The 12545-nt window shown below is 34.6% G+C and overlaps 5 protein-coding genes across 5 annotated transcripts; 2 read left to right on the top strand and 3 right to left on the bottom strand.

Annotated features, from left to right (window-relative positions):
* Positions 1 to 32: 32 nt before the first annotated feature.
* Positions 33 to 1970, bottom strand: VMS1 (Vms1p; the record flags this gene model as incomplete). The annotated part of the gene is made up of 1 exon (XM_071052932.1): positions 33 to 1970. The coding sequence occupies one exon, from the start codon at positions 1968 to 1970 to the stop codon at positions 33 to 35; it is 1938 nt and encodes a 645-aa protein (XP_070911182.1).
* A 528-nt stretch (positions 1971 to 2498) lies between these two features.
* HEM12 (uroporphyrinogen decarboxylase HEM12) lies at positions 2499 to 3584 on the bottom strand (the record flags this gene model as incomplete). The annotated part of the gene is made up of 1 exon (XM_071052933.1): positions 2499 to 3584. One exon carries the CDS (start codon positions 3582 to 3584, stop codon positions 2499 to 2501), a length of 1086 nt encoding a protein of 361 aa, XP_070911183.1.
* A 1423-nt stretch (positions 3585 to 5007) lies between these two features.
* Positions 5008 to 6789, top strand: BAP3 (amino acid transporter BAP3; the record flags this gene model as incomplete). Its single annotated transcript, XM_071052934.1, has 1 exon — positions 5008 to 6789. The coding sequence occupies one exon, from the start codon at positions 5008 to 5010 to the stop codon at positions 6787 to 6789; it is 1782 nt and encodes a 593-aa protein (XP_070911184.1).
* Positions 6790 to 7572: 783 nt separating this feature from the next.
* On the top strand, positions 7573 to 7905 carry RPC11 (DNA-directed RNA polymerase III core subunit RPC11; the record flags this gene model as incomplete). Its single annotated transcript, XM_071052935.1, has 1 exon — positions 7573 to 7905. The coding sequence occupies one exon, from the start codon at positions 7573 to 7575 to the stop codon at positions 7903 to 7905; it is 333 nt and encodes a 110-aa protein (XP_070911185.1).
* Positions 7906 to 8193: 288 nt separating this feature from the next.
* VPS15 (ubiquitin-binding serine/threonine protein kinase VPS15) lies at positions 8194 to 12426 on the bottom strand (the record flags this gene model as incomplete). Its single annotated transcript, XM_071052936.1, has 1 exon — positions 8194 to 12426. The coding sequence occupies one exon, from the start codon at positions 12424 to 12426 to the stop codon at positions 8194 to 8196; it is 4233 nt and encodes a 1410-aa protein (XP_070911186.1).
* Positions 12427 to 12545: the final 119 nt, after the last annotated feature.

The following is a 12545-nucleotide window of genomic DNA, read 5'->3' on the forward strand; positions in this document are numbered from 1 at the left end:
TTTATAAATCTCAAACTCTTCAGCACATATGCTCATTTACCCATATTTTTCATCATCCTCGCTTCTGCCGCCCTTGCTCTCTGTTCACGCATTAACCTCCTCTTCTGATCTTCCGATAATGAATTTAAATTCTGCTCCGAAACTTTCATTAAACCTGGGGCATTCGCTGAGTTTAGACGACTGCCTTTTCCCCGTCTTAACTCGATCTCATCAATTCTAGCTGCCTTTTCTTGCCTTTGCAATTCTTTCACATGCTCTAATTCCTTTTTCATAAGTTCTTGTCTTTCCAATTTTTCTTTCTCATCTTTGTTTCTTTCCATTTCTTCAATCTGTTCTTTACTCAAGGGTTCGCCAACGTGTGCTTCCTCCCAATTAGTATATTCTTCTCCCAAGGAGTATCTGGCTTTTTGAAATGAATGCTGAACTCCAACATTCCTAGTCAAATCCCATGCTGTTTTGCCCAATTCGTTTTTAATAGTAGGATCACATTTAATAGTAGTTAAAAGAATTGTAACCATCTGTTTCAATCCGTTATTAGAGGCAAAATGGAGCATAGTAGGTGTGATAGAGTATTTTGTTTCGGGCATTAATATAAAATTTGGGTCCAGTTTATTTTTTCTTAAATATGCAATTAATAACGGCGCTCTGCTCTTCTTCAATAACGTGATTACTTCCTCAGTGTGTTTTTCTTCTTCTGTTAGCTCCTTCTGAATGTCCTTCTTATCCTTCTTCTGGTTGTTCTGCTTCGGTTTAGTTTCATCCTCCTCTTTCTTAATAGGTTGTGGTTTTGATACTTCCTTCAGATAGGTTAGTTCACACCATATCTTCCGCAATTCACCTACTGTAGGCCTATTAGTTGTAAATGGAATACCTTTTATTCTAGAATCGTCTTTATTCAGCAATCCATCTGCTATGAATATCTTTTTGTCTTGGCTACTTCTTGCTCTGATATAAATATTTTCACACTTATCCAAATATTGCTTCCATTGCTGTAGCAAGTTTTGAATATCTGTCTTTAACGCTACTTCATTGTATCTACGCAAAGTAGAACCTGCAGAATTAGCTTTCCCTTTTGCATTATCCATAGCAGACTGTGAACCACCTTGTTTCCTTCTTGTTGTGTATCTATGAAAGGTTTTATGCTCCAAAAATTGGACACACTGTTCATTTATACTCAAGTCATTTTTCTTGGTGCGTACAATAGTTTTGGCATTGCGACGTTGGTGCGAAACAATAGCACCGGCAAAATGTCCTCCACCAACTACAAACACTGCAGATACAGATGTCATTATTACTTCAGGATCATTCCATCGGTGAATAGCTTTCATCGGATCATTGATGTTATCTTTATTGAAGAGAACCTTGAAGATTCCCAACATATGGTCATTATTTTCTGCAGTAGATTTGAAGAGTATTTGAGGTAAACCGGTATTTAGATGGAATAGTTGGGAGTCTTCATCAGATGTTTCCATTATATTTACACTTGTTGCCTTTTCACTCAAAGAGAGTTTATTTAAAACCTTTTCTGGTTCTTCTTCAATCTTGTCTAGTTCTTCATCCTCAGATTGACTTTCCTCTTCTGATTTATCAACATCTTCTGAATCATTATCCGAACTTCCATTGTCCTGTGAGTTTTCATCTACTCCTGCTTTAATTAATGCACTATACTCAGTTTCGTTCACAGGTGGCAAGCCATTCAGGCTTCTTTTGATGTTTAAGATATGTATATCAGTTTGATAATGGGACCTATCCAATTTTACCCCTGAATCAACACAAACTTTACACTTCAGTTCAATCGGTATTTGTCTCTTCTTAGCATCTTTAGGTAATCTATTAGGGTCACTAGCAGATCCTTTTTGTTCTATTTCATTCCTATAGGTATCAAATTGAACCACTTCCAATGTATCTATAAATTCATCTGGAAGATCAAAGACGTATAGATCGTCCTTTTTAAAACTATTCTTTGACATTCTTGGTGTTTATTACTTACAAACTATTACTAAACAATGGTTCTAATAGTATTTACCTTCCTACAATATGTCAAAATTTGTATAAATGTGAATTTTTTTTTTTCACAACTTTTTCATAAGGCTGTTATGCTAGTCTTTAAAAATATAGGGTTTAGTCTAAGGTATATTTCAAAAGTAACATAATAATAACAGTTGATGTACAACATTTTCTTCTTGATATGCTCACTTTACCGCTATCTTTGTTGCATATTTGTGCTTATTAAAAAAAAAAAATTAGAGCGATAAAAACTGTATAAGGAATTAAACTATACTACTACTACTACTATCAACAAATATATTTCATATCACGGTATTATATGATATATATTCATTAAAGATAGGTTTAGTCATCAAGGCCTGGAAAAAATCAAACAACACTCAGAAGCTAAACTCAATCTAAAATAAAGAACAATATCAAGAATGCAACATTAATTACTGGAATAATTTATCATTAAAGTTAATATCTTCAAAACAATTTAAAAATTGAACTCAACTAGAGCCAATCTTATGGCACTGTTCTAAGAAGTACTTGATTTTTTCAGTATCCATGAAAGGATGAGTGCCGTGTCCAAAGTTGACAATGTAGTTTTGCTTACCACCTCCGAAGCTTTCAATCATTTGCTTAGTCTTCTTAGCAATGATTTCCTCAGTACCGTACATGATACCAGGGTCCAAGTTACCTTGTAGAACCACACGACCATTATTAATCTTGACAGCTTCTTTTGGATCCCAACTCCAGTCTAGAGAGACAACATTGTATCCAGAGTCACATAGTTTATCCAAAGCATACCAGGATCCTTTAGCAAACACAATCATTGGAATGTGTTCCTTGACTCCCAGTTCTTGTAGTCTCTTAGGGACCTTGGATGCAATTTGTCTCAAGTATGGCAAGGAGAATTCATCAAAATCAGCACTTGATAATTCACCACCCCAACTCTCGAAGACTTGAAGAATTTGGGCACCTGCAACAACTTGCTGAGCCAAGAATTCAACAGCGACATCAGTAATCTTTTGTAGGAGCTTATGAGATTCCTCTGGCTTTTCATTCAGCCACTGCTTAGCAAACCTGAACAAACGGGAACCACCACCTTCAGTCATATAAACTAATAGAGTCCATGGAGCACCACAGAAACCGAACAATGGAACTTGGCCATCCAGTTTCTTTCTAGTCAAGGTGATAGCTTCAAAAGCCCATTTCAATTCCTTCAATATATCTACTTTGTAGTCTAGAACTTTATTAAGATCCTCAGAGGTTCTCAATGGCTCTGGGAAATGTGGACCTTTACCTTCAAGCATTTCCACTTTCATACCCATAGCCTGTGGGATAACCAAAATATCGCTAAAGATGATAGCAGCATCTAATAGACCAGCATAACGTCTTACAGGCTGTATGGTAATCTCAGAAGCCACCTCAGCATCACGACAAACCTCAAAGAAGTCACGATCACCTTTCACCTCATGGTATTCAGGTAAATACCGTCCAGCTTGTCTCATTAACCAGCATGGAGGTCTCTCTACTTTCTCACCTCTTGCGGCCCTTAAGATCAAATCGTTTTTCAAAGGAGGGAACATCATTTAGTTTATATATATGGATATAGGTTTTTATTTGTTATCTCCAGTCTTGCTCAAAGACAATTTCGAACCAATTGGATGCTCATCTATTTTGTAAATAAAGCTATATATTCAACCATCTACCAGACTAGTCCCTCGTTTAGTTAATATTTTAGGTTCTTTCTTCCCAACCCTTACAAAGTATTACCCGGACTTTTCTACTTTTACCCGGATATCAATTTAAATATAACCTTTAGTCACATGTAATACGTATAAAAAGCCATCGTCTTATATTTTAATTACATTGTGATAACGCATACAATCTACATCATTATATACAATTCTATTATTACCTAGTTGTAGGTACAGTAATCTTAAAGAAGAAAATAATTTCTTTAGCAAACTTCTTCGTCAAAATATGTGCGCACAATCGGAGTTCTTTTTTGGTCCCCTCCCTTAGAGAGAGAGAGATTAATGAACCGGTGTCGCTTTAGTTTGACGGTTCTACATCTTTTCACGGCAATTTTTTTTTTTTGTTTTTGTAATTTGTTATTTCTTTATCTAACTTACATATTAGTTTTCCCTTTTCCATTCCGCCTATCCATACTCTTAAAACGATATTCCTCAAATTATTTCTTTTAACGTTTTTTTTTTCGTCAGGTTTAGGTGTAGGTGGTTTTTTTTTTTAACTTATTTTATTTTATTTTATTTTTGCCTTTCGCCCTCTCGAGGGCGACAACGGGATATGGTTCTCTCTACGGGAATTTGTTACACATCTTAGTTTTTTTAGTTTTTTTTTTTTAGGTATTCTATCCTAAATCGGACTAATATGCCCGCTCTTTCTTTTTTTTCTTCTTTCTCTTCTTCTTTTCTCTTCTACGATCAGTAACCCTATTTTCGTACTTGCATTTCTAAGTATTCTTCTTCTCTCAAGATGTACGTTTCTACATCACACCCCCATCCTCCTTTAACATCTACGACTCTTAATACTTCAACACTTTCTTTGCCTCTTACTTTTCCCTCTTCCTCCCCCCCCCGCAAATTTTTACCCTTTGCATATCCCACCTTCTATACTTTTCAGTTTTTATAGTTATTCCTACTGCTTTTTTCTATGCCCTCGAGGATTGTGTCAAACAAAAACTACGAAGAGTGGAAAAAGGGACCCTTTGTTTTCTTTCTTTCTTTTTTTTAAGGCCGAGATTAAATTTTCTAAGAATTGCTTTTTTTTTAATAATAACTTCTTTTAATTCCTTATAGTGCAAAAAAAAAAAAATTAATTAAAATATTGGATTTACGACGATGAGATTGATTGGGAATTTCAATTTCATATATATTTGAAATGGTAGAACAAAAAAAAAATATCAAACCTGTAATTTCTTTGATCTTCAAATAAACCAACGACAATCAGAAACTACTACCAAAAAAAAAAAATAATAATAAAAAAAATATGTCATTCGCTGGGGAACCTTCCTCTTCGGATTCAAATGTTTTGTCAAAGAGTACCAACGACTATGTTGAAGAAAAAAACCATGTCATTGAGGATTCTTATTCTTCCTCTTCTCAGGAGAAACCTCAAATTAGAAATAGACATGTGAAGAATTTCATTGATTCTTTCAAGAGACCCTTGCCAGAATCTGATGATGACCTCGAAAATGGATCCATCAAAGCTGACAAGAAGGCGATCAAGTCCAGGCACGTTATTATGATGTCTCTTGGTACTGGTATCGGTACTGGTCTGTTGGTTGCGAACGGTAAGGGTCTTTCCTTGGCTGGGCCAGCATCCTTAGTTATTGCATACGGTTTGGTCTCATTTGTCACTTACTTCATGATCCAGGCCGCTGGTGAAATGGCTGTTGTGTACCCAACCTTACCAGGTAGTTTCAATGCTTATACCTCCACTTTCATCTCAAAGCCATTTGGGTTTGCTACTACTTGGTTGTTTTGTATTCAGTGGCTGACTGTTTTGCCTTTAGAGTTGATCACTGCCGCAATGACAATCAAGTACTGGAACGAATCTATCGACCCTGATGTTTTCGTCATCATCTTCTATGTGTTCCTGATGTTCATCCATTTGTTCAGTATCGAGGCCTACGCAGAGACTGAGTTTTTGTTCAACGCTTGCAAAATCCTGATGATTGCGGGTTTCATTATCTTCGCCATTGTTGTCAACTGTGGTGGTGCTGGTCATGATGGTTATATCGGCGGGAAGTACTGGCACGATCCTGGTGCTTTCGCATCTCATTCCGGAATTTCTAGATTTAAAGGTATCTGTTACAATTTGGTTAATGCGTACTTCTCCTACGGTGGTAATGAATTGTTTGTGCTGTCTGTTAACGATCAAAAGAACCCAAGAAAGTCCACACCAGCAGCTGCAAAGACGAATATCTACCGTATCGTTGTTATCTACCTATTGACTATGATTCTTATTGGTTTCGTTGTTCCACACAACAGTGATGAACTATTAGGTGCAGGTGGTGGAGGTGCCCACGCCTCTCCTTACGTCTTGGCCGCCTCAATTCATGGTGTTAGGGCTGTTCCTCATATTATCAACGCAGTTATTTTAATTGCCTTAATTTCCGTTGCAAACTCTTCCCTATATGCTGGTCCAAGATTGCTAAGTTCTTTAGCACAACAAGGTTATGCTCCAAAGTTTTTGAGTTACGTTGACAGAAGAGGCAGACCTTTGACTGCTTTGCTTGCTTGTGCAATTGTCGGTGTTATTGGCTTTGCTGCAACTTCACCAAGGGAGGAAGTCGTTTTCACCTGGTTAGCTGCTATTGCTGGCTTAAGTGAATTGTTCACATGGTCTGCCATCATGTTTTCCCACATTAGATTCAGAGCAGCTATGAAAACGCAAGATAAATCATTGGATACTATCGGTTATAAAGCCAATTGTGGTCTATGGGGATCCTATTTTGGAGTTTTCTTTAACATCTTGGTGTTCATGGCACAATTTTGGGTTGCTTTATCACCACCAGCTTCGGGTGGTAAATGTAGTGCAAACTCATTCTTCGCAAGTTATCTGGCTATGCCTATTTGGTTGGTCTTTTATTTCGGCTACATGTGCTGGTATAAGGATTTCACATTGTTGACAAAATTGGATGAAATTGACCTTGATGATCATAGAAAAATTTATGACCCAGAGTTCCTAAAACAAGAGGATGAAGAAAACAAAGAGAAATTGAGAAACTCTTCATTTCTGGTGAAGTTTTATAACTTCTGGTGTTAAGAAAAAGAAATTCCAATAATAGTCTTTTTTTCACCTATTTTTCTTTGATTTATCAAAATCGAACCTGTACATTATTTGTTATTTTCCTTAATGTTCTGACAATTTTATTTGCAAAATATTTCATTTCATGCTCAGAATTACTCATATTTTAACTTTTCCCCCCCAGGCTTTATCAATACGAGTCAGTAATGGACCACCCACTACTATATTAATATGAACTTTCTCCATTATTCATTTATTTTCTCTATTTTCTCAGAGATAAAGATAATACTCTGCCTCAGCTTTATTTTACATTTTATTTTAATTTATTTTGCAAAACTTTTTTTTTATATCTTCACGCATACATGCATTATGTAATAATATTAATAATGAAACTTAATTTACATCAATTACATTAAATACCGTAACATCTAGTCCCGTTTATATCTAATATGACTATTCTTATTAGCAAAAGTGGTCGCCTTTTATCAATTCAATATTGCGGGTAACGATTGAAAAAATTTTGACAATAAAACTGAAAGTTGATGATTTCAAAATAAAAATAGCTCATCGCAAGCTGTGTAATTAATCTCATGTTCACGTGAAATTGAGTAATAGAGGTTTAGAAGTTTTTTTTAGTCTTGAGTCTGAATTCGGTTCCTATTCAAAAGCCAACATTATCTAAAAGCCTTTCATTAGGAGGTTAACCCGTCTAGGTTTAATTCATTTAACAGAAAACTTAAAAATATTATAAAAAAGGAAATATTATACCAACACGGTACTATTTGTTGTTGAACCTTAACTATGCTTTCTTTCTGCCCGTTGTGTAATAACATGTTACTTATTGCAACTTCTGATAATGGTGTATACAATCTAAGTTGTAGATCGTGTCCCTATGAATTTCCAATAGAAGGTATAGAAATATACGATAGAAAGAAGCTTCCAAGGAAGGAAGTTGATGATGTTCTAGGTGGTGGATGGGATAATGTTGATCAAACTAAGGTACAGTGTCCTAATTATGATATTTGTGGTGGTGAAAGTGCCTATTTCTTCCAATTACAAATTAGATCAGCTGACGAGCCTATGACAACATTTTATAAATGCGTTAACTGTGCACATAGGTGGAAGGAGAATTAGTAGTTCTTTTCTAAAAAAAAACAACATTTAGGCTTATATTAAGCCTTATTGCATATTCAGATTAAAAATCATCAACATAACGAAATCGAAAATATTTTCAGACTAATATAAAATACAGAAAAAATTATACACTAAAAAAATTACTTAAAGCATTGCCTAGCGGCCACAACCATGTACATTAATATATATCTCTAGACTAGCAAAACCGTATATCGTTGAAATGAAAAGAGTTTTGAAGGAGGTGTTTTTAATCTTTATTTGAGGTATTATTAGTTATTGTAATTTATTTCAGCTATATACGTTAATATATCCCGAATCATCAGTAACTAATAGAAAGTTTCTTGATTCCAATTTCACAGTTTTGATAGCAATTATCCTGCGGCTTGCTAACAAGTTATTTTCTTGTTCAAGACTGTCCGCACTTTTTCTGGGTAGAGAGAGTGTTAAAGAGGTGGTTACCTTAGTGGTTGAAAATGGATACGAACTGATTTCATTTCCACAGAATAACAGAGACTTTCCTGGATTGCGAACATCTAGAATATACAATCTTCTTGAACTGCAGTCTGTATAGAAAACCCTATCTTTGACTATATGAATAATTGGATTATCTATTTTATAGTGCTCGAAATTGTTGTCGACCTTGTCTTCTTGGAAATCAATTGTGTTAAAGCTCTCTATAGATGGTTGTTCGTCTGACTTCACAAATACATGTTTACAGGTTTGTTTAGTAATATTCCAAATAGTAAAGAATGTAGAGGATATACCACCACAAACTAACAAATAGTTAATTCCTTCCAGTGTGATAATTTTGAGCTGTGAGATGGGCAGACTACTCCCAAAGGTCCATGTCCTTATCTTCACAAAAAATCGTAAATCCCACATTTCTATCACACCTGCTACTGATCCAATAAATAGGAGCATATTTTTTGTATCAACAGCTATAGTGGTACAACTCCCTAATTTTGGCGATATCTCAATCTTCTTGATTAATTCCATTGTTCTAATATCATATAGTAAGATATTAGAGAAATTTGTTAGCGCAATTATTTGGAATGTTTCCCCCAATGTATCATATTCAATATGTGTTATAAACTCCGATGGATTTTGTGAAACTTGAGCCTTTCTGATACAAATTATCTGACTATCAGATTTAAAGCTTACCTCTCCCTGGTATGATACTCTTAATACTAAGAGTTGACCAGATTTCAGGGCAACACAGAAAGAATCAAATCCACCAAGACTTTTTACTGAGGTTATTTCCGCTGAACATTCATAGGTTAGAGGCTCAATTTTGAGCTTTTCAGAAGAAACACCACTAATATCCCAGACAGATAATGTTCCTTGATCAGCCCCATAAACAACAAAAACCTTGGACCCTAGTAAGATGTCTGAACTAACTATCGAATAATTATAAGATTGAGGATAGGACATAACAAAATTCCCTTTGAAATCTTCAATATCTATTTTGTTATCGATATCTTCAGCCACGAAGCCAAACTCTTTGTATTCTCTCAAGGAAGGAAACACATGTAGCGTCCTAACATATTCTTGAACAGTCTTTTTGTTACCCTCATAGCTACTTCTTACCGTGAATTTGGGAGGTTTCTGTTCTCTCATTGTAAGGTGATTTTGGCCTTCATGATGATTATTTGTAGGTTCTAGTTGAACATATACATTTTTGAAACTTGAAACAGTTGTAGGCATTGGATTATTTTTGAAGATAAGAGAACCTTTCATCTCAATCACCTTCGAGTGGTTATTGGTACGTTTTTCAGAGGTTTGTATGGATTCATATCCATTAGATACATTAGAATCATTTAATGAAGGGGTTTCAGAGTCTAAAAATTCAATATCAAAAAATATAGTGTTAGGCATCATGTTATCATTCAACGATATGGTTTTAACAGCTTCTGTATTTTGAAATGAGTTTGAGTTTTCACGTTTCTTCGAATTAGAACGTGTTGTACGTACTACATATTCACGCAAAGCCACAATCTTCCACATTTCTGCTTCCTTTAATCCTATGTTTCTAAATTTATCTATCCAAAATTTATCTTCAATAGTCAATGGCACAGTCTCATTTTCATTAGTCCTTATATCAAGTTTCGTTTCATTTTTTATCGAATTTAGTCCATAGTTTTCTTTTACGTACTTCTTGTCAACGAAAGCAACTGCAGAATTACCAAATGAATCTATAGAATTACTTGGCACACGTTGCCAAAAAAACGATTTTTTAGATCGCAAGTACCAGCTTGATAACAGGTTATAAATAACTCTTGTTACTGGAGTTTTTGAGCTGGAAAGTATCATATCTGTGCTAAATTCAATATCAAAATCAAAATAGGGTCTTAATATAGGATAAAGGATGCAATATATCTCTGCCTTTGATAATTGTTTGATTAGATCAGCTATAGTTAGCAAAGCAAATTCCCTGATCCAGTTATTAGGGTGCAGAACTAAAGGTGCAACTATTTGAGTAATATCATGAAAGTATGACTTTGCAACGAAACCTGTTTTAATCAAATCCTTTAAATTTTTTAAGACAGAAACAACAATAATCTCTTCGGTATCCGTTAAAGTTTGAATTAAAAGTGGAAGAATATACTGTTCCATTGTAATTGGTCCTAATAATATTGCTATCCCAGATATACATTGTACCAGAAACATTCTAAGAGCTGGATCTTTATCATTAAGGTAAGTAATTAAATGACTTAGAATTATGTCGTTTGTCTTTTCTCTACCGAAAAAACTACAAAGCGGTAATATATTATTCAATAAAGCAATCTTCACACAAGCATCATTATCAGTTAAAAGTCTCACCGTAATATCTTCAAATGTTTGAGTTAATTTTCTAGAGTATTTCTTTAGAATTTCTGTGCTTTCAAAGTCTTGTAGTAAATCAGGCATATTTGTTTTTTGATCAAAAAAGCTAAACTCTTGAAATAGATTTGCCTTGTGGGCAAAATCACTAATATTTGCGGCCAAGGTCATCCTTACCAACCTATCGTCTTTACTGTTTTGCAAAAGTTGTAAAATTCTAGGAAGTAGATAATCAACAAATATATTTTCATTTAGGTCATTTAATTTTCTAACCTCTTTCAACATATCAGAAAGTGCCTTTATGGCCACACATCGTACTCTACTGGATGAATCTTCGAATAAAAAAACCACGAAAGGTATTACTCTATCCAATTTTATCTCATCTGAAACAAATAAAGAAAAACCAGTTAATAATTGTAGCGATTTTATTCTACTCTCAACTGAAATTAAATTTCGAACACCTTGAGAAACAAAGTTTAAGAATAAAACAGCTACACCATCCTTAATAGCGGGTATCTGTTCATTCTCATCATATCTACACAATAATAGATATTCATTACTGATATGAATATATTCATCACTTGTATCTGTCCTGATATCTTCGTTTTTTAGCACAGGAAAATTCAATGCGTTACAAATCTTTGAGAAATCATTGTATACCTTCATGAGATTGCGATCAATAACGCCTAACTTATCTTGCAATGTTGATTTCACTTCTATATCTTCTGTGAACGGAATACTTGTTTCAAGGTTAATCAATGTCTTGAAATAGTCATACAAGAAAGTATAGAAGTAGTCCGGAAACAGTGTTCCTCTATATTTTTGTAGTAATTCTGAGGCAGGAAGTCGTTGTTGAGGGTCAATGGCCAGCATATCACATAACAATTCACTCAATATTGGAATCTTTTTGAGATTAAGTTGCTGAAGAATATCATCTAGACTATTAGAGCCGTTTTTATATTTAAAAAGCTGAGAAAGACTAAAGATTGGTCGTTCCTCAGTGAACAATTCTGCTATACAGCATCCCATGCTAAAGATATCCATTTCTTTAGTAATGTTATGCTTTTTGGTCCGAGATGCAGCAAGAACAGAGTCAAACTTTTCAGGTGCAAGATAACAAGCTCTTCTTTTCGAAGTATCGAAGTAAAATGAAAATTCACCTGGATTATCTTCCGGAACATAGGCTGGTTTAATATGAGCACTAAAATCACTTAGTATCACCCAGTTTGATGTAGTTAACAATATATTCTCGGTCTTGATGTCACCATGCTTTATATTGAGAGCGTGAATATCATTCAAGGCATTCAGCAACTGAAAAGCTACAAATCTAGACTCAATATCAGTGAAATAAGGCCTTGAGTTTAATCTATCATAAAGATTAGTCTTAAGATGCTGTCGCACAAGGTATCCAGCTCTATTTGTTTCAAATATTTTGCTATAGTTTAATACATTTGGCAATGTGCTCAAGAGTATTGCTTCGCTTTTCAGTTTAGAGATTACATTGTTTAAGGAACTGTCTTCCTTAGGTTTGATAAATACCTTAATGACTATCTCTCCATTGGGATCTAACGCCTTACAAGTTTTCAAAAACCTTGAATTGTTCAGTTGAGTAACATAGTGTGTTTCATCTAGAATATCAATATATGAGAATATAGCAATTGAGGGAGCTGTCTGTGCCAGCAAAGACAACTGTCCACCCATGATTAATTATAGTAGTCCTTCGTTACTATTTCGTTAAAGATTTTTCTTGCGATCCTTATGATATATTCAGTTCCCCTAAAAAATCATAAATATAAAACTACTAAATTCAGATTTATATT

The sequence above is a fragment of the Nakaseomyces bracarensis genome (assembly GCF_045282275.1).
Source record: "Nakaseomyces bracarensis strain CBM3 chromosome Unknown Scaff10_0, whole genome shotgun sequence".
Lineage (NCBI taxonomy): Eukaryota > Fungi > Ascomycota > Saccharomycetes > Saccharomycetales > Saccharomycetaceae > Nakaseomyces > Nakaseomyces bracarensis.